Genomic DNA, 19,827 nt, shown 5'->3' on the forward strand with positions numbered 1-19,827 from the left:
CTGCTAATTATTGATAGATTAAAAAGAAAGAATTGTGGAAGAGTAAAAATGATAGTCTTACTATAACTAGACTAAGCTCCCTAAGTATACATGGGTTTATCTCATTTAGCCCTGGGGCTTTAATGTTATCAAATTGCTGAAGCAATTTATCAGCCAAACACATTTACTGCAAGGTTTTTGTAACATTCATTTGTACAATCTACGGCCATCAGTTCTACCTTAACACACAACAGAAAAGTAATATTAAAACCTCCTGATCCTTGCTAGCCGGCATACCCATTTCAGATCTAAATGCCTAAGATTTAAGATAAGAATGCAAATGGATTCAATATACTTAACAAAAATAAATAAATGAATACAATGATCTGTGGTTTCAAATCGCAAACATTACAAACCTTTTGATGCAAGTTGAAAACAGCCCTTGAATTTTCTGATTAGTACTTGTGAGGAGATGAATTTTATGTATACGAGCTCATTCAAACCCGCTGTGAGTGCAGAATTACAATTTCACTGATATTGCAAAACCAAAGCAATCACGCTTGAACAAAAATAGTTTGAGTTTTCTAAGCAATAGTTTTCTTCATTTGTGCTATGATTATTACACTACCAGCTGCTCTTCCATTTTTGTTTTTTATATCACTCTATTTTCTTCATTATATATGATCAATTTGCATCTCTGAATTTCATCAACGTTATCAGAAATACATGAAAAGGCTGAATTTAGAAAGCTGACAACCCAACATATGTTATCCAAAGTAACGTGTTAGGTGTCTCTCAGCAAACACACCTTACAGGTGTTCTTACAATAAAAACTGTTCACGGATTTAATCCATCTACTGTTGTTCTTGTCAAACTCAAAATGTGATATAGAGTAACACAGTAAATAAAAATCATTAAAAAAAATCTTTATGTATGCATTTTAGACTTGACATTTCTAAATTAAATGGACACTATAGGTACTTGAATTACTTTATCTCAATGAATTGGTCTGGGTGCAGTGTCCCTGCCCCCTTAACCCTGCAATGTAAAACACTGCCGTTTAAGAGAAACTGCAATATTTAAAATGCAATAGTTACCGTATTTATCGGCGTATAACACGCACCGGCGTATAACACGCACCTCATTTTTAGAAAGAAATTCCAGGAAATTTCCCCCCCTCCCATAGTATTCCCCCCCCCTCATCCCATAGTATTCCCCCCTCATCCCATAGTGTTCCCCCCTTTCCATAGTATTCCCCCTCTCCCATAGTATTCCCCCCTCCCCTCCCATAGTATTCTCCCCCTCCCCTCCCATAGTATTCTCCCCCCTCCCCTCCCATAGTATTCTCCCCCCCTCCCCTCCCATAGTATTCTCCCCCTCCCCTCCCATAGTATTCTCCCCCCCTCCTCTCCCATAGTATTCTCCCCCCCTCCTCTCCCATAGTATTCTCCCCCTCCCCTCCCATAGTATTCTCCCCCTCCCCTCCCATTGTATTCTCCCCCTCCCCTCCCATAGTATTCTCCCCCTCCCCTCCCATTGTATTCTCCCCCTCCCCCCCATAGTATTCTCCCCCCCCTCCCCTCCATAGTATTCTCCCCCCTCCCCTCCCATAGTATTCTCCCCCCTCCCCTCCCATAGTATTCTCCCCCTCCCCTCCCATAGTATTCTCTCCCCTCCTCTCCTATAGTATTCTCCCCCTCCCCTCCCATAGTACTCTCCCCCTCCCCTCCCATAGTATTCTCCCCCCTCCCCTCCCATAGTACTCTCCCCCCTCCCCTCCCATAGTACTCTCCCCCCTCCCCTCCCATAGTACTCTCCCCCTCCCCTCCCATAGTACTCTCCCCCCTCCCCTCCCATAGTATTCTCCCCCCTCCCCTCCCATAGTATTCTCCCCCCCTCCCCTCCCATAGTATTCTCCCCCTCCCATAGTATTCTCCCCCTCCCCTCCCATAGTATTCTCCCCCTCCCCTCCCATAGTATTCTCCCCCCTCCCCTCCCATAGTATTATCCCCCCTCCCCTCCCATAGTATTCTCCCCCCTCCCCTCCCATAGTGTACTTCCCCCCCTCCCCTCCCCTCCCATAGTGTACTTCTCCCCTCCCTTCCCATAGTGTACTTCCCCCCCCCTTCCCCTCCCCTCCCATAGTGTACTTCCCCCCTCCCCTCCCATAGTGTACTTCCCCCCCCCCCCTCCCCTCCCATAGTGTACTTCCCCTCCCATAATTACTTACCTGTCCTGAAGCGTGGGCCGGCTTCACAGCTTGCACCGCGGCACAGGAACTTTAATTTCATGTTCCGGTTTCCGGCGGGACTGAAAGGAAGTGTGCACACTATTGTGCACACTTCCTTTCAGTCCCGCCGGAAACCGGAACATGAAATTAAAGTTCCTGTACCGCGGTGCAAGCTGTGAAGCCGGCCCACGCTTCAGGACAGGTAAGTAATTATGGGATATCGGCGTATAACACGCACCCACGATTTTCCCCCTATTTTCAGGGGGAAAAAGTGCGTGTTATACGCCGATAAATACGGTATATTGCAGGATTAAAGGACCACTATAGGCACGCAGACCACTTCAGCTTAATGAGGTGGTCTGGGTGCCAGGTCCATCTAGGATTAACCCTGCCTGCTGTAAACATAGCAGTTTCAGAGAAACTACTATGTTTACATATGGGTTAATCCAGCCTCTTGTGGCTGTCTCATTGACAGCGGCTAGAGGCGCTTCCGCGCTTCTCACTGTGATTTTCACAGTGAGAAGACGCCAGCGTCCATAAGAAAGCATTGAGAATGCTTTCCTATGGACTGGCTGAATGCGCGCACGGCTCTTGCGCATTCAGCCGATGACGACCGAAGGAGGAGGAGAGTCCCCAGAGCTGAGGGAGCCCGATGCTGGAGAAAGGTGAGTATTTACCCCCTTCCTCCCCCTTCAGCCCGGCAGGGGGGGGGGGGGGGGGGGGGACCCTGAGGTGGGGGCACCCTCAGGGCACTATAGTGTGTGGTCCTTTAACTCCTCCTCTAGTGGCTGTCTGAATGAGGGCTTACAGTTTCTTTAAATCCCTTACAGGAAAGCATTGATTCAATGCTCTCCTATGGAAAATGTCTAATGCTTGCCGCGCATGCGCATTTGGTTTCCCCATCGCCGTGTCATCGGAGAAGGCGGAAATGATGTCAGTGGTAAGCTTTAAAAAGGTAAGTGTTTAAAGGGTGTTTTAACTTTTTTCAACACTGGAGGAGGCTGACCAATTGTACTACATTCTCAGCAAACGTATCATATATCTATTGGTTATTCATTATGAACAGAAACAAAAACGTTTTATCTGACCTTGAGGCCTACAATCAAAGTGCATATAAAACACACTGTGCTAGAGTAAAATTATAAAATGGAAAACACAATATTGATCTGAGACCTGTATACATGTTTTTTTTAATGATTTAATATTATAAAAAAAAATTAAGTTCTAAGGTTTTCATATCATTCCATATATATTATATATTTTTGTTGTTTTCCTACTTTGAAAAAATTATTTTACAATTGTATCCAAAAATATCAAATCATTTGAAAAGTGTACCCAACAATACTAAATTGAGGTCTAGGAAGCAAAACACAATTAAATAAGAATATAACCATTAATAATTTAAATAGTATTGAGCAGAACATAATATTACAATATTACTTTAATAGACATCTGATATGTAGACCACAACTATACGTCGTCTTCTAATACTACTAGCCATATACCTGGTCTCTCAAGCTGATGATACAACATATTTACCACACTTAACCCTTCACTATATTTAGCAGAGGAAACATTGTGTTCCTTTAAGTGTTGTGATATGTCAAAAGAAATCTCAACAGGTTAGTCAAAAACTTCAATCAATTATTTTCTATCAAACTTTTTTCTGGTGATAACATAATCCATTCTGGATAAAAAGTACAAGTCCAGTGGAATAAGGAAAGCTGTCTTTTCTTCATCTAATAATTTCATAAAAATACAATGAAGGATGGGATTGTATGGTTCTCTGATTAATCGTTTTCTTCCAGGCAAATATGTAGATATAAACAATTACCATGTAAGGAACACAGTGTAAATCAAGGTCAAAAACATAAAAAGCTAGCTAAAGAGAAAAAGTGCTACCTACAAACTAGGTGATCTATTATAACTCCATTCCCCATGGAGTTAACACATTAATAGTACATACAAAACGAAGAGGAGCACACTAAATGAAAAATCTATTGTATTTAATTCATGCTAAAATATATCATATGAAAATACACACAAAATATATAAAAGACATGCAAAAAATATAGTACAAACAATCTGTGAGACAAAACATTCAAGCAGAAGCCTGTCCTACCTCTTACATAAAGTTAAACAACCAAAATAAAGTGATATATAAATTCATGAAGCAGAAGAAGAAAAATAGACAACATACCAGAAAATACTGGCAAAACAAGGAATAGTGAAAAGTGAACGAACACCAACAAAGAAGCCCCCTAACGGTTCAGCTATGAGCCTTTCTTAAGGGAGGATAAAAAAAACCAAATAAACTAACAGTATTATTTGCATTCTTGATTGAGACAATTAAATGCAGCATGAGAATGGGTGGCCACCAATTAATGAACAGAGACATATGTGCCTGTGGTTCCAAGACTCAAGTGGAAATGTCTCATATTAGGAATGAACATAAATATGGCTGTCATCAAAGATTTTGGAAGATATTGATCTGGACCTCTTCCTGAACTTGGTGGATTCATACAGCTTGTTTGTTGATTATTCACGAAGCATCCATTTAATCTTTTATTTCACCATCATGTTAGAATCATACAATTTAAAAGCTAGTGTGGTGGGCTCATTTATTGAGGATTAATTAACTCCATCTAGGCTATTTTTCTGTTCACCATCCTTGGTAGTAACATGAACAGCTAAGACTATTATGTTGTCCAATCATAACTGGTGACATCTGAAGTAAAACTCTGCTTCTGTAGTATCCTAGAGAGTGTTTGATCCCCGTATGTTCATTGGTTCACCAGCCCTCATGGAGCATAATGCTTGAGATGTGTATCATAGGATAAACAATACATTAATAATTTGTCCAATTAGAGCGTAGAGCTAATTAATAATGCATTCCTGGAATAAACTCATTGGACACCTCAAGAAATAGCCTAGATGTATACCTCCTCTTCATTTTTTTCGATCCCTGGAGGTCTGGTGAAGTTCATCCAGCTTCAGTAGAGTAGCTGAAGCCACGACCATCACCATCATTGGCTAAGAGAATTAAATGCGATTCCAAATACATAAAGATTTGCACGGATTTGGAACTGTGAACTTCCTCTGACCTTTGACATCATCAGAAGTGGTGGCCTGATCCAATCACAGTGCTTCCCCATAGGATTGGCTGAGACTGACAAGGAGGCAGATCAGGGGCAGAGCCAGCACAATTCAAACACATCCCTGGCCAATCAGCATCTCCTCATAGAGATGAATTGAATCAATGAATGTCTATGAGGAAAGTTCAGTGTCTGCATGCAGAGGGAGGAGATACTGAATGTTTGGATGCATTTTAGGCAGCCATGACCCAGGAAGGATCTCAAACAGCCATCTGAGGAGTGGCCAGTGAAGTTATCACTAGGCTGTAATGTAAACACTGCATTTTCTCTGAAAATACAGTGTTTACAGCAAAAAGCCTGAAGGGAATGATTCTACTCACCAGAACACATTCAATAAGCTGTAGTTGTTCTGGTGACTATAGTGTCCCTTTAATAAAGACCTTGTATTGAAGTTGTAATAACTGGGGTTTCTTTCATCACTAAGAAAAATTGCTGGATCATTGTTTCTCAAGAATTAATATCTGTCTAGATAAAGGATTTGTGCAATAATATGAACTCAATTTGATGTATTAATTTATAGTTTGCATCAAAGTTATATCAGCTATAAATGTAAGCCAAGTTTGTAATGACAGATCGCTGCTATGTGGTAGGTAACCTTGCAAATTTGGTTTGCCAGAATTCATTTTATTGCCAATGATAATAAATCCATGAACCATGAACTGCAACAATGTGACAACATGATCACAAAAAAAAAACCAAAAAAAAAAAAAAAAACCTCACATAATCTGAAACTAAATAGCCACTAACTCATCTGGGATTAATTCACTAAACACACCATTTTAACAAACTGAAAACTGAATTGCAAAAACAGCCAAACTGTCATTATAGCTGGGTTATAGAATCTTCTCAAATCAGCAGTTTTCCCCTAGATAACGCAGTTCTATTTAAAATTAACTAGTATTCGCTGATTAGTGAATAAAACCCCATCTGTATTGAGATTATTCTTAGTGACCAAATATCTGAGCAAATTTAAATTTATCTCAGATTCATGTTTGCTGAATATATCCTGTGGCTAACAGAACCTCGCCACGGGTTCCTGGAGGAGCCTGCTTGCCAGCCTCCTGCCTTAGGACTATGGCCCCTGCTATAGACTTTGGGTAATATACTTTTAAAAGGCTCTGTTCGTACAATTGGGATTATATGGTTCGGGAACCGAACAGCCGCACGAACCAGAGACCACCCGGGAGCTTGTTAAGCCCAATTGATACTTTGTAGCAATTTCCACCGCAGTGTTCTAAGTGTTTGTCTGTGTGGCCGCATTTCATATGAACAACCACGAGGTGGGGGCCATCTTGTTCCTGCGAACGCAAGCAGCGGTGTTTGGGTATGAATCTCATGGAACTAGAATCGGACACAGAAACTCCTGAACACCGCTCGACTTCCATCATCGCCGGCGTTCGGTTCTACCCCACTTAGAAAGGCACTGTTCTTGTTCCCACGAACAAGGGGAACAGGCTACACAAGTAATTTAAGTATTCCATTCGTTGTTTTATGTACTTTTGTGCTCCTGAAAAGAGACCAACCATTAGCCCTGATTCCCTGGAACTATTTTGGGCATAAGAGCACGTGCATGGTCGGTCAAATAAGTGACTTCTATGAAAATCCCAAATTCCTGAACCAAATTTGGTGATTTTTGGATATGTTGGTCACCCAGATCGGGGTTATCAGGGGATGTGGCTTTTGTGGGGTTTTCATGTGTTTTGGGGGTGCTTTTGGGGTTTGTTAAATTGTATGTTTTTGTACCTGACAGATGGGAGGAGTGTGTGGAATATTTGCTTGTAATTACTCTCCTCTCAGGTCCAGTGGGGAATGCCCCTGGAATGTGATTAAGAAAACCCCATACATGGGGAGTTGCATGAAAGGCCGCATGTGGCTCCCATTAAACCAGTTCCAGTTCATCCCCAGCATAGTGCCTTGTCTCATGTCTGTGGGAGAAGGTTATACAGGCTATACAGGCCAGCCACTAGGTCTTCCAGGGTGGGAAGGAAAGGCGAGACCCCAGCAAAAGCTGCGGCGGCTAAGGGCCTACAGTGCTGATAGTGTCTGGTGGAGTGCTTGGAGTACTCAGTGAGCACTAGGAAGCAGCGATTGGTGAAGGTACCCAGTCGGGGTGCCAGGCGGTCCACCACATATCCTATATATCCTGTAACCACCACTAAAGCACTCTATAATAGTAATGATATCAGGATTACTCTAACACCCCTTTCCCAGCTAGTAGATAAACTGGTTTAGAATTCAGGCAGCCAGGAGCTTAAGAGCTTCCATTAGTTCCCCTGAGCTAGACCCTTCAGTGCAGGGCTTGTCTGTTGGCTGAGAGTGTCAGGGCAACTGGCATGCGAGGGGGTTAATGAACAGCCAAAAATTGTAAGCCTACAGTGCACAATAGCGTTTATGGTGCCTGGGGTGTTCCTTTAAGCACAGCAACCAAAGATAGGCAGCTTTAACTTTTCATTTGGTAATTTGGTAAAGATGTCTGCCCCTTCTCCTGAATGCAAGCAAAGCTGGTTTTATGTAGATCAGGGCGGCCAACGCTCAATCTCTGTATGTTGTTGGACTACACTACCCATTAGTCAAAAGTTAAAACAAATACATTTCTAAAAGTGTTACTTTTTCAATTTACATTTGAAAATAGAAAAATTCTGAATTGGAAATTAGGGTAAGATTTTTTTTGTCTTATTGTATTGTGTTAACACATTATTGTGTTGTATACAAAGCCACTGATATTGTTCTAGACCCCGTCAACATTTATACCCCGCATGACATTAACAGCATTCTAACCCATTCAGCCCAATCACATACATACTGAGGATGCTGGCCCGTTAAGCCATGGGGTCTTAAGGCACTTGGGACAGAGCCCTCTGTCTCTGGATCACATCATTCGCCTTACTTGCTTGGATTGTACATTTCCCCTGTTACACTTGTATGTGGGTTCGTGCAGTTTAACTTCCATTACAGCTGGTGAACTTAAACTTTACTCGGCGTTATTGAGAACTGTGTTCGTGGGATCTGAGCGCTATTCGCCTATAATATGCGCTCAGATCCAAGCTATCTGGGGGTGTGTGGAACATGGGGACTTCGTTCAGCGAAACATGAGTTATTGATTTTAATACAGTTTTGTTAAAAGGTAAAAAGCACATGTTTCTCTCTGCCCGGAGATAATTAGGTTCTCTGCAACCACTTAAGTTAATTATCTCCAGGATAGAGAGGAGGGGTAAGTTAATTATCTCCAGGATAGAGAGGAGGGGTTACAGTCTTCCTGTGGGTGTGTATAAGAATTGTACTGTATACTGATTGGTTCTGCATATTTTGTTACAGTCTTCCACAAGGTCCCATGTGAGAGTTCCCTTGCTGGGAGACCATCATAAAAGGGCTGAGTTTGGCCATCAATAAACACATTCGTTTTACCCCTTCATGAAGTCTCGACTCATGTTTGGGGAATTGGGAGCTATAAATCCCTACTTCACTCTTTCCAGCTTGGATTTCGGGAGTGTCATGGCCGTTACCAGTTATTCCTGTCTCTTCCGGGTTGACGGACTGTAACCACTCCCCCTCTCTGACGCGGTCTCAGTGCGCTACATAATGCGACCGCGCCAGACAACAGACGCTGGATTAATGAACAGCGTACCGCGGAATTAAACCGGCTGCAACTCTTCTCTACAATTTACCGGTGTACCGAACCGGACTCGTACTCGACTAACCTCCTTCTCCTTCCCTCGACCACGGCTAGAACTTTGACTCCTCTCGACCTCTCTCCAACGGAACTTCCCCGGAGGGGACTCTGGGACCAACTTCAATCCACTGGAAGCTAAGTTACCTCTCTGTGTTATATGAACTTTTCCCTGACTACTGAGCTCTCAAGCGTTAGCCTGCTCGCACATCCTCCTATCGTTATAGGAGTAATGCATATACATTAACCCTTCAGTCTCCATCTGAGATGTTTTCTATCAATTGAGCTAAATCAAATCTCTGCAAGTTAATCTGCATTACCTTTCTTCATTTTATTGCTGCAATCCAATTGTGTAAGATTGTCTAAGAATCCACTCAGCAATCCTGAAGTATTTAAAGATACAGTACCTATGTTTCTTCAATCAAGATACTAAAGACACAGTATCAGTGAATTCTCTGGTGAACTGTCTTCTCTTTATTTCCTCAATTTATCACATTCAGATCTAATTAATCTGAAATCTGCAGTTGAGCTCCATCAAACTCTATGTGAACGTGACAGGGAGACGCTACAAGGATCAGCGCTGCACGGATAGCAGGATCCTTTACAGATAGCGTAGGGTATGTTTCTTTAAATATGTTCTGGTGGAATGTCTTGTGAAAGTAGTTTACAGTCAGAATGCAGCAGCAAGGCCCCCGCTTACCCCTCCTTCACAGGATACTGCTGCTTCCCCATAGTCTTGGAATAAAGGTGCATTCCTTCACACTTTGGCAATTCGGACCAATGGCATTTGGTTCGGCACTTCTGAAATTTTGGGACTTCGGCAATTCGCCACTTTGGCAATTCGGAACTTCGTTAAATTGGGACCCTAACCCTAACCCTACCTCTAACTCCTAACCCCTATCCCTAACCCCTAAACCCTACGCCTAACCCACTTTGGCATTTTGAAACTTCATCAATTCGGGACTTCGGCAATTTAGTGAGGTTCGGCACTTCGGCAATTTGGAAATTTGTCAATTTGGCAATTTGAACTTCGGACATTTGTAAGTATCCGAATGTCTGAATTGCATGAAATTTGTCCGAATGTACATTCGGAATGAAACGAATTGCACATGTCTACAATATTTACATAGTAAAACCACTAGGTTAAGATGTAGTAGATTTGGTGTTTAGTGTGTCAAGGTGTAGTTCCATATAGTAGTGGTTCAATGTTTGGCCACAGCAGTAGTTTTACAAGTATTATCAGCTTTCCTTGTATATTTTATTCCATACTTTTATAACCACAAGCAGTCAAATACTGCTACTACATGCAAAAACAAAAGTCCTCTTAAATGGCGAGAAATGGAAAAAAAAAATAATAATGAAACAAAATGTCAACTTACAGTTTTCTTCAGCATTTTGACAGCAAATGGCTTCTGTGTTCCTTTTTGTCGACATCTGTATACAACGGAAGTTGCTCCCCTGAAGGAAAGAGAGGCAATGAGCTGAAGTATCGTATTGTATTAACACATTATTGTGTTGTATTCTAACACATTCTAAACAACAGCAAAGCCAACCCATCAGTAAAACAGTGAGATCATATCCATCAAACAATGAATTGGCACAAGGTTTGCAAATTTTAGGTCAATAGACAAACTCACAAACATCTGTATATGATTTGAGTTAAAGATGAGTTTTTGTTTAATATGGATATTCTTTCCTTGTTTGTTGTCAAGGCAGTACAATTTAGTGTCTAGCGTGTTTCCTTTAGAAGTGCGTATCTCTTGCTCTGGTAATTTAACTTGAATCACATACTGGAGGCTCTTTTAGGCTATTAACAGAGTAGGAGAAATTCTAAATTAAACAGACTGTACAATAAGAAAGTTTGAAAATTAGATCTCTTTACAGGAAATGTTTAGGGAGACTTTGTAGGTCACATGAAGGGAGGTGTGGCTAGGGCTTCATAAACAAAGTAATTAAACTCATAAATGACAGAGAATTGAGCAGTGAGACTGCAGGGACATGATCTATAGACCGAAATTGCTTCATTAAGATAAAGTTGTTTCAGTGCTTATAGTGTCCCTTTTATTCACTAAACAGTAATTTGTAGTGAATTGAACACCAAATGGCAAAATTTGTGGGGAAAATACCTGATTCAACTCAGTTGCAGTGATAGCTTGGCTATTTTAACCTAGGTCTTGCAATCTGGCTTTAATTTCATAACAATTCAGAGTTTTGTTATTGAAAATCTATTTTATTTTTTTCACGAATTAGTGAATTTAAACTCAAATTTCAACATTCATTACAATATCCAATATATGAAATTTCCGAAACAGCTATTTTTGCTTAGATTTCTGGATTTCCATTGAATACAATTTGAAGTTTAGTGAATAAACGCCATTATGTTGATTACAGATTAATATTATGTGGAAACCCATTCAGCCAGTTTGGTTATTTTCCTGGATCTCTATATTTCCACACATATTAAATTAAGAATATTAAATGGATCAAATCACACAATAAATAATAAAGTAGAGTTGTGCACGTCGGGAAAAATTGGTTTGTTTGAATAGATTTGGGCTAAAATTAATTGTGGTTCATCCAAATTGAATTTCATCCATTTAATGATGCGGTTAAGACTAAATTCATCCAACACACTATGACATATTTGTTTATAAACCATGACAAATATGAAGCTGGGAATTTGTCGATATCTGGCTATATTTAATAGTACAGGCATTTTTTCAACAAAGCAAAAACAAGGGCAAATTCCGGGGCGCACTGCTAAATAGGGTCCCATCACTTTGGAAACTAATAGATGTATCTCAACATTTTTACACTTTGCCCAAAGATTAGCACTTGTTTTGACGTGATACATTTCCCTCTTTATTTCCAGTTTATTTTCTTAATTAAATCTCTCAACTACAATTCATGGACAACGACAATTTCATGGCAGAGGAATTAGATTTCATTGTAAGAAGATCTTTGCAGATTCAGACACAACATTCCACATTGCTGTCAATGCTCGATATGGACGCAGCGTCCTACGCTTGACCTTTGTTAATCATCGAGAGTCTTCGTAATGATAAAGGGACCTTTTCTAAACGTAACAATACCGCATCGCAAATCAAAGTTTGAACTACAGAAAGATTCATTCTCTTCTTATAATAAGAGCAGGTTAATTTACATCTCAACGTATGGCATTATCTTTAACATTGACATGAAAGCACTTCAATGAAGGTATTTTATTTGCATTATACTATTATCAAAAAATCTTAAAGACAAGAAAAATGACTGCTTGTGTAACCTTCTTAATAATTTTCTCTTTTTTCCGAGGCATTAAAAAGGAAGACCTTTATTTCCAGCCCTATTTCCAATTATAGAAATCCTTGCCTTTAGCAATTGAAGAATTTCCAGTATCAGAATGGGTGTCAGTTACCATTATAGGTTTTTTATTTTTAATTATTCAAAGACAATGACTTTTCACAAACAGCGAACTGGCCTCTCGATTCTAATTTCAGTATGAAGTGTTCGACACCAAGATTGTGAACAAAACCCCATGTGTAACCAACATTAGAATTCACAGAGTTTATTAAATGCGTGGACATTTTCGCATTACCTGGAATAAATACATTGAAGGGGCACTCTAGACCCCAAAAGCAATTCAGTTTGCAGTCCAGTGCTTTACAGTTTAAAAGGAAACTATAGTGCGGGGAAAACAAAGTTCCCTCCCATGATGTCCCATGGTGCTGGGTCAGGCTCCTCCACAAATGTCAGCCGGCTGGGGGTACCTAATGCGCATGTGTGGCGACAGAATTCGGACTTCCTCCGTAGGAAAGCATGTGTAATGTTTTCTTATGGGGTTTTGGGTGATGCTCGATGTCCTTATTCATAGCTTGAGGACGTTCGGCATCAGTTAGGTGACCTAAAAGTTGCCTAACCACCCATAAATCTGGAAGAAAGCCACTAGAGGTGTTGTTAACCCTCAAAAGGTAATTATTTAAATTTATTAAAAACTGCAATAATTACCATTGCAGGGTTAAGGGACCTGGGACACTGCATCCAGACCACTTCAATGAGCTTGTGTGGTCTGAGTGTCTCTTGTGTCCTTTAACAAAGGGTCTCCTTTCCCTCAGTTCATACAAGGGCCCATTTCAAGAGAAATCAGCTTATATGAATGGATTTAGGATTAAATCTCCTCAAGCTAATAGCCACCATTAGTCTAAAGCTTCCTAACGATAAACATTATCCTGCTCAAAAGATCGACAATCCATAAGGATTTGAGGTAGGTGTATATATATCATTAGGAGTCTTACCCAAGGACACTTACTTTTGAGTTGTCTAACACAGATGAAGGCTCCCCACCGGTTATTTTTTTAATTTTACTTTGCCTGGCACAACTTAATGGCAGATTCTGTCAGGACAAGTCAAGCTTGCAGCACACGCCGTGAAAAGCTCTGAGTGTTTGTTTTAGTTTGTTCAACATGGGATATTAAAGAGACACTACATGTACTAGAACCACTATAGCTTAATGTAGTGGTTCTGGGGCAAACAGCTTGACCCAGATGGGTGAGCAGTGTAAACACCGCCTTTTCTGAGAAAGGGCAGTGTTTACACTGCTGCCTAATGCCACCTATATACCACATCACTGTGACAGCCACTAGACGGACGTCCTGAGTTCGCTCTGCATGGAGGGGCTGAATGCTCCCCATATTGAACCAATGCATCTCTATGAGAAGATGCTGATTGGTGCTGTACAGATATGCATGCACACTAGCCTCTCAAGCATTGGATTGACTGAGATCATCAGGATTTCTAATCTCCGCCAGTGAAAATGGGATGAGCTTAGCGAGAAAGACGAGTACATCCCTATTCATTTTGCTGGCACCTGGAATCTTAGCTATCGGGCTGTCTGACATAATTTTGTTCGCACGAAAAGCTCAGTGACATTATTAGTATAAATAACACTTTTATTAGACTATTTCTTGCATCAGAGGGCCTTCCATTGCACTGGTGAAAGCTTACCTGGAGACTAATTACAAACTCCTGTTCCACCCAGAGGGAGGCCAATAAAATTGCATAAACACTCCATTTTGGGTCCATGTTTACGAAATAAGAGGCACTACTATATATATTAATACATTAAGTATTAACTTTTGCTCTGCAGCAAAATATCACATTGCACTCATATGGTATCTTCCTCTACCTATTGACTGTTAAGAGCTCTCACACCCTACATTATTCCTTTAATAATTCCTGCATATATTATAAGTTTGTTTTCAACAGTTTAAAGAATTTGATGTAAACACTCTTCTCCCACACAGCAAATACATATAAAACCTTGCAATGAAATTATAAATTAAGGATTAAAAAGCTTAAAAATGATTATACATTAAGAGATTTGATTGTGTTGCAGTTACAATACAGTTTTAAAAGTAGGCTATCTTTAGGCAGTAATTGAAAGGCGTTCGTCAATGTTCTTAATGCATTTATGATTGTAGTCAGCATGCGTTCGTGCCGTCGATAGGCAAGTCGCCCCCACAGCCTGTTGCTAGCTTATAAAAGGGGTACCGCTAATTATGCTCTAGCATAAAATGAAATATCATAGGCAGACCATGCCTTCTTTGTTACAAATATCAATTTGGTTTCTATGGATTCTTTTATACATACTAAAACAAGAATTTCTAACTTTTTGTAAATATAATATGAAACATTAGACATATATTATATAAATCCATGGTAGATAGTTTCCTCCCACACAGGATGGAGCAACTACTTAACATATATGAATAAGAAGTTAAGAACTCAAAATATATTGGCAAGATTTATTCCACCACCATTAATCCCTTCACGTCAAGCGGTTTGCAAAAAAAAATAAAAAAAAGCGCCTGTGTAATCAGAGAAATTTGGGTTTCCTGGGAAGTAATGTTTAAATATATTTTAATATCAATATGCACAGATAGCATATTATTAAATAGAAACATTAATGGATATTTTTGTTAGACATAAAAACTTAAAAAAAATAATTTACTAAATAATGAAGTAACAGGGAAGGAAACAGTGTTATAAACATATGTAAATAAACATATCCATATTGTATAATTATAATATATATTGTCACATTCCCATGGTGTTGCCCATACCATGTTAGCCTTATTACAGCAATGTTGTTTCTTTGGACATATATACTAATGTATGCACATAAATATGTACACTAAATTATTCATGTATATACGCACTCTGATACATGGACACATATACACATGTTCATGTGCACACGTGTATCAGTGAATTGCTGCTACAACTGCAAGAAAGGCAAACACACATATATATATATTCACTCCTGCCACACTTACATATGTTGGCAGACAGACTCATATACACAATGTCTGAGACATGTATACACTCACACAGACACCAAAATGCACTGTCAGACACGTGCACATGCTGACAGACATAGACACTGCCACACACACACACAAGCATTGCCAGGCACATACACATGCTGACAGATACACAAAAACACACAGACTGTTACAAACATACACTGCAAGTAACACACTGTCAGACACATATACATGCAGACAGATACACTGTTAAAAAAAGCACACCACACAGTTACCATGGTGGCGTAGTGGTGATAGTGTGCTGTAACTCCTGACAGCAGCCACCATGATGCTTCACTGCTTCATTATGATGTGTAGTGTAACTTCAAGTAATAAGGAGCAAGGAAGGGTGTGCTTGCTGCCTGTTGCCCTCAGCCAGCTCTTCTAAATGCTTTTTCAGCCTTAGCCACCCTCTAATAACCTTCTCCTCCTTGGGGGAGGGTGAATTTCATCCAATGCTTCTTTGCTGTCCCCCTGTCCTTTGCTGTCTGGACATGGGGACAGCAAAGAAGCATTGAAAGCGCACCTCGTCTTTGTCTGGTTCTTTGTCAAGATTAGGCATAAATGTGCTCACACTGCATAAGAACAATCAATTCATTTTTTTCCCGTACTAAGCTCATTCCTTGCACAGCCATAATGATAAACACTGCATTGGCCCCCATTTCTGCATGTTATACCATAGACATTAGATATGCTATTATAATACACACTGAGTTGTTTTAAATGCTTTTTATTTTAAAACCATAGCTTAACTCTAAAAATGTTTAAATATTTTGAAAAAGATTTTAATATTTTTTGATATATTTATACATATTTTTATATATGATTTTTTTTTATAATTTAATATTTGAAAAAATATATTTTAAAAGTTTATCCAAAAAGATTAAATGATTTGAAATATGAAACCAATGTTGTTTGTAAGAACCCTGAAGAAATTAAAAACAGTGCAGCTTACTAAAATGGCAAAAGAATGCAAATGCCCCCATATAATAAATTCAGCTAAAAATGATATTTCCAAAATAAAGAGATTTAAAAAGTGCTATAGAAAACTCTTCCCCCCTCCCTGACTGTACAACTGATATGACCCATGTAAACTCACTTTACTGTTTAAAAGTGGTAGGGAGACTTTAATTTTTAGCCCTTTTGCAGACATTATTGGTTCCTGGCAGAGAAACTCATTCTTCTGCAGGCTGGCAATCATTTTCTGATTACAAATGTGGTTGAGTGAGGCAATATGGACTTAATATCATTTTGCAAAGGAAATGAAAGAAGGAACGTGTATACCTGATTTAGGAAGTGAAGGAGTTAAGGTGTCTTCTTGCATGCGTGTGGGTGTTGATACGCAGAAATATGTGGCATTGTTGCATGACATTTATTGTTTTGCCATTTGGAAACAATGTAGGGTTTGCATACAATGAAATTCTTTCTTTGATTTCCTTTAAGAGTCAAAATAATATGGATGCTTTGCATAAGCAAAGTCAAATATGGAATTCTAGGTACATTTTATATTTCCCAGAGAACTCTTCTAAAAAATGATCTGTAAATATAAATAAATAAATAAATAAATAATAATTATCACACAATTCTTCGGGTTTTACAGAATATTCCAAAAGCAGCTAATCACTAAATGAGATTACATTCAGACAATGTTTATTTTACAAAGGCAAAATACAACAAAAGTTAACTATTAAAAAGAACGTATCTATGTAGCTGCTTTCAGTCTGATTGGTATTTCTACCCTTGAGGCTGTTAGTTTGAGTGCAGCGCTGTATTTATATTTGAGATAAATATTTCTTTATGGGGTGTATGAAAATACACTTATATAGCACTTTGTGATAAGTACATAGAAAGACAAGATACAAATAATAGTGTAATATCGTATGTGTAACGGACCGTTTCACTTACAAGAGGATAAAACCCAGTTTAGGCGATAATCCCCTTTACAGATGCACAGGCAGCTACTGCAAACACCATTCTCCCGACTGGAGACACACGAACACTGGATCCGAGAAACCTTTTAAATTCTCCCAAGCATATGAATGCTGTAGACCATTGAATAGGAACCATACGAATAGGCTTGTACTCCTAGCAGTCAACTGGAACAGCATGCAATAAATCCTTCCCCCCAATAATGAGACGACACATCACTTTGAGGGTAAAACAGGAACTCTGGATTGGGACACCCAGCCTGGCTTTTATTACAAACAGGTACATACAAGACACTCCCAGGGGGAGGATGAAATTAACCAATCACATGGATGTACCTCCCACACATTTCCTCCCCTTAGATTAGCACTTAACATAATTATACCGTACACCCTTTTCCCCAATTCCTGGATGTACCCCAAATACATATGCTACACCTCCAAAACAGGTATCCCCTGATAGCCCTTATTCAGGGGGACAACATATTCAAGAATCAGGTCATTCGGATGAATGGTTCGGGAGATATGAGGTTCCAAAGATTTGACCGACCGCATGGGTAAAGTATCCGAAAACAGTTCCATGCATTTTGGCCCTGCGGTCGGTCACAAACAAGTGAATGAAACAGACGAATTACTGGTGTTATAGAGACTAAGGGGAATTCACATGAATCCCCTAGTTCGTACGTTTCTTTCTACCGAACGGCGGCCCGTTCGGTAGTTTCCCCACGAAATCCTGGAAGTCTGGAGGTCTCAGCGGTGTTTGCCTAGTCGAGTGCCCGATTTCAGTTCCAGACACTCGACGGCAAAACACCGCTGTTCGGTAGTTTAAGATGGCCGCCGCCACGTGTTTGTTTCCCGAATGGCGGCCACCCAGAGGACAAAGAATACATTACATGGATTGCCAATTACCGGTTTGCAACATTGTTGCAAACGGTAATTGGAGGCACACTTATTCCTGGGTGGTCTGGTTGTTCGGTAGTTTCACTCAATATAATGAATGGAGTGATTCTACTGAACAATGAGATGAATGCTGCATACATATCACCCAGGTTAAACTTAACACATGAATACATATACAATATTACAGGCAGTACACTAGAATATGCTTCACAGTCTTAAAGGGACAGTAGACCCAAAAGTCCCAATCTGTTCATAGATGATTTTAAAGGGCCGGTAGCAGCAATATAAATTATTACATGCCCAAATAGAGTTTTTATAGAGCAATATGTCCAGGGGCCGTAGTCGCAGGGCAGGAGGCTAGCAACCAGGCCTCTCCAGTTCACAGTGGCGAAGCTGGTTTCGCCACAGTATGTTATATCAAAATTGGTGTGTGAGTTATAAATATGGATAAACTCACATATTTTAGAGCCTTTTACAGATTTAAGGCTCTAAACTTCCAGGTATCTGTATCTTTAAGGTACATCACACAACCTTCTTTTAGTTCAACGATAGGTATGTTCCTCTCCACGTCATATATAGTGAATAGATGCAGAGAAAGAGTGATAATCTAAGTGCAGTATCTTCAATGATTAATGTGAAAGGGAATAAGGCATAGAAATGTTCACCTTATACAGAGCCTTTAGGAAACTGGCTCTAAGTATGTAGGCCTAGTGTCAATTTCTGGGGTGACACTCCCCTGACCGGAATCACAGGAATCACATCTTTAACGGGTCTGATGAGTATTTTAAATTTCATCGAGGGTCTCCTACTGGCCTACACAATACGGGACACAACAGAATATAGAGAGTGGAAAAGAAAGCTGGGTATAGGGGTAAGAGGTAAGGAAGGAAATAAATACAATAGTTTAGTTAAGAGTCATCATCTTTAGTAATTGATGTCTTTCAGTTCAAGAAATTATTTCATTGTTGAAAGTCTCTCATTGTTGAAAGTCTTGAGAATTGTATCGCAGAGATGGGGCCATAATTGAATTAAATCAATTGGGAGAGTTCTGCAAGTTATTTGATGCCCAGGTAAGTGAGGATTCCTCTGGCCTTTCAGAACCTCTATGGGCTATGGGCAGATCAACGCGTTCCCACCATAGCTACGGCAATACGCAAAATTAACTAAACATACAAACTAGACAGACTGCACAAATCCAAGATTCTCACAGAGCGTTTCACAAAGTGTGGGACCCCTGGGTAGATTTCTAGATACCTGACAACCCTAGCACAACACTAAATTCTTTCCCTTGCTCGACTGGATGCATTTCCGCCATCAGGGAGGAAGATGCACCCTAGGCAACTCACAGACTATGAGACGCACGACCCCCGTCCTCCTCCTCACCTTTTTTTCTTTTATAATCTCTCCTCTCCCCTTCCTTAACAGTAACCAGCACCCACCCTCCAACAAAAGTCCCCGAAGTGAAAGAAAATACAAATAATATCTATTCTACTAAACCACCTTCATTATGATCTTACTAGCTGATGTGTAGTTACAAGCTGATTTTATTGCATGTGTAACTTTTCTGAATAGTTGTTCTAAATGTTCTGAATTGCCCAGCAGGTCTATG

The 19,827-nt window shown here is 40.0% G+C and overlaps 1 protein-coding gene across 4 annotated transcripts in view; it reads right to left on the reverse strand.

Moving 5' to 3' along the window:
• Positions 1–19,827, reverse strand: part of CAMK4 (calcium/calmodulin dependent protein kinase IV) — a 203,373-nt gene that overhangs the window by 61,960 nt on the left and 121,586 nt on the right. For all 4 annotated transcript variants that reach the window (XM_063453633.1, XM_063453632.1, XM_063453635.1 and 1 more), the window contains one exon: positions 10,411–10,489. In XM_063453633.1, coding sequence (XP_063309703.1) covers positions 10,411–10,489 — 79 coding nt within the window. The remainder of the gene's footprint in view (positions 1–10,410; positions 10,490–19,827) is intronic.

Source organism: Pelobates fuscus, chromosome 5, assembly GCF_036172605.1.
Source record: "Pelobates fuscus isolate aPelFus1 chromosome 5, aPelFus1.pri, whole genome shotgun sequence".
Classification (NCBI taxonomy): domain Eukaryota; kingdom Metazoa; phylum Chordata; class Amphibia; order Anura; family Pelobatidae; genus Pelobates; species Pelobates fuscus.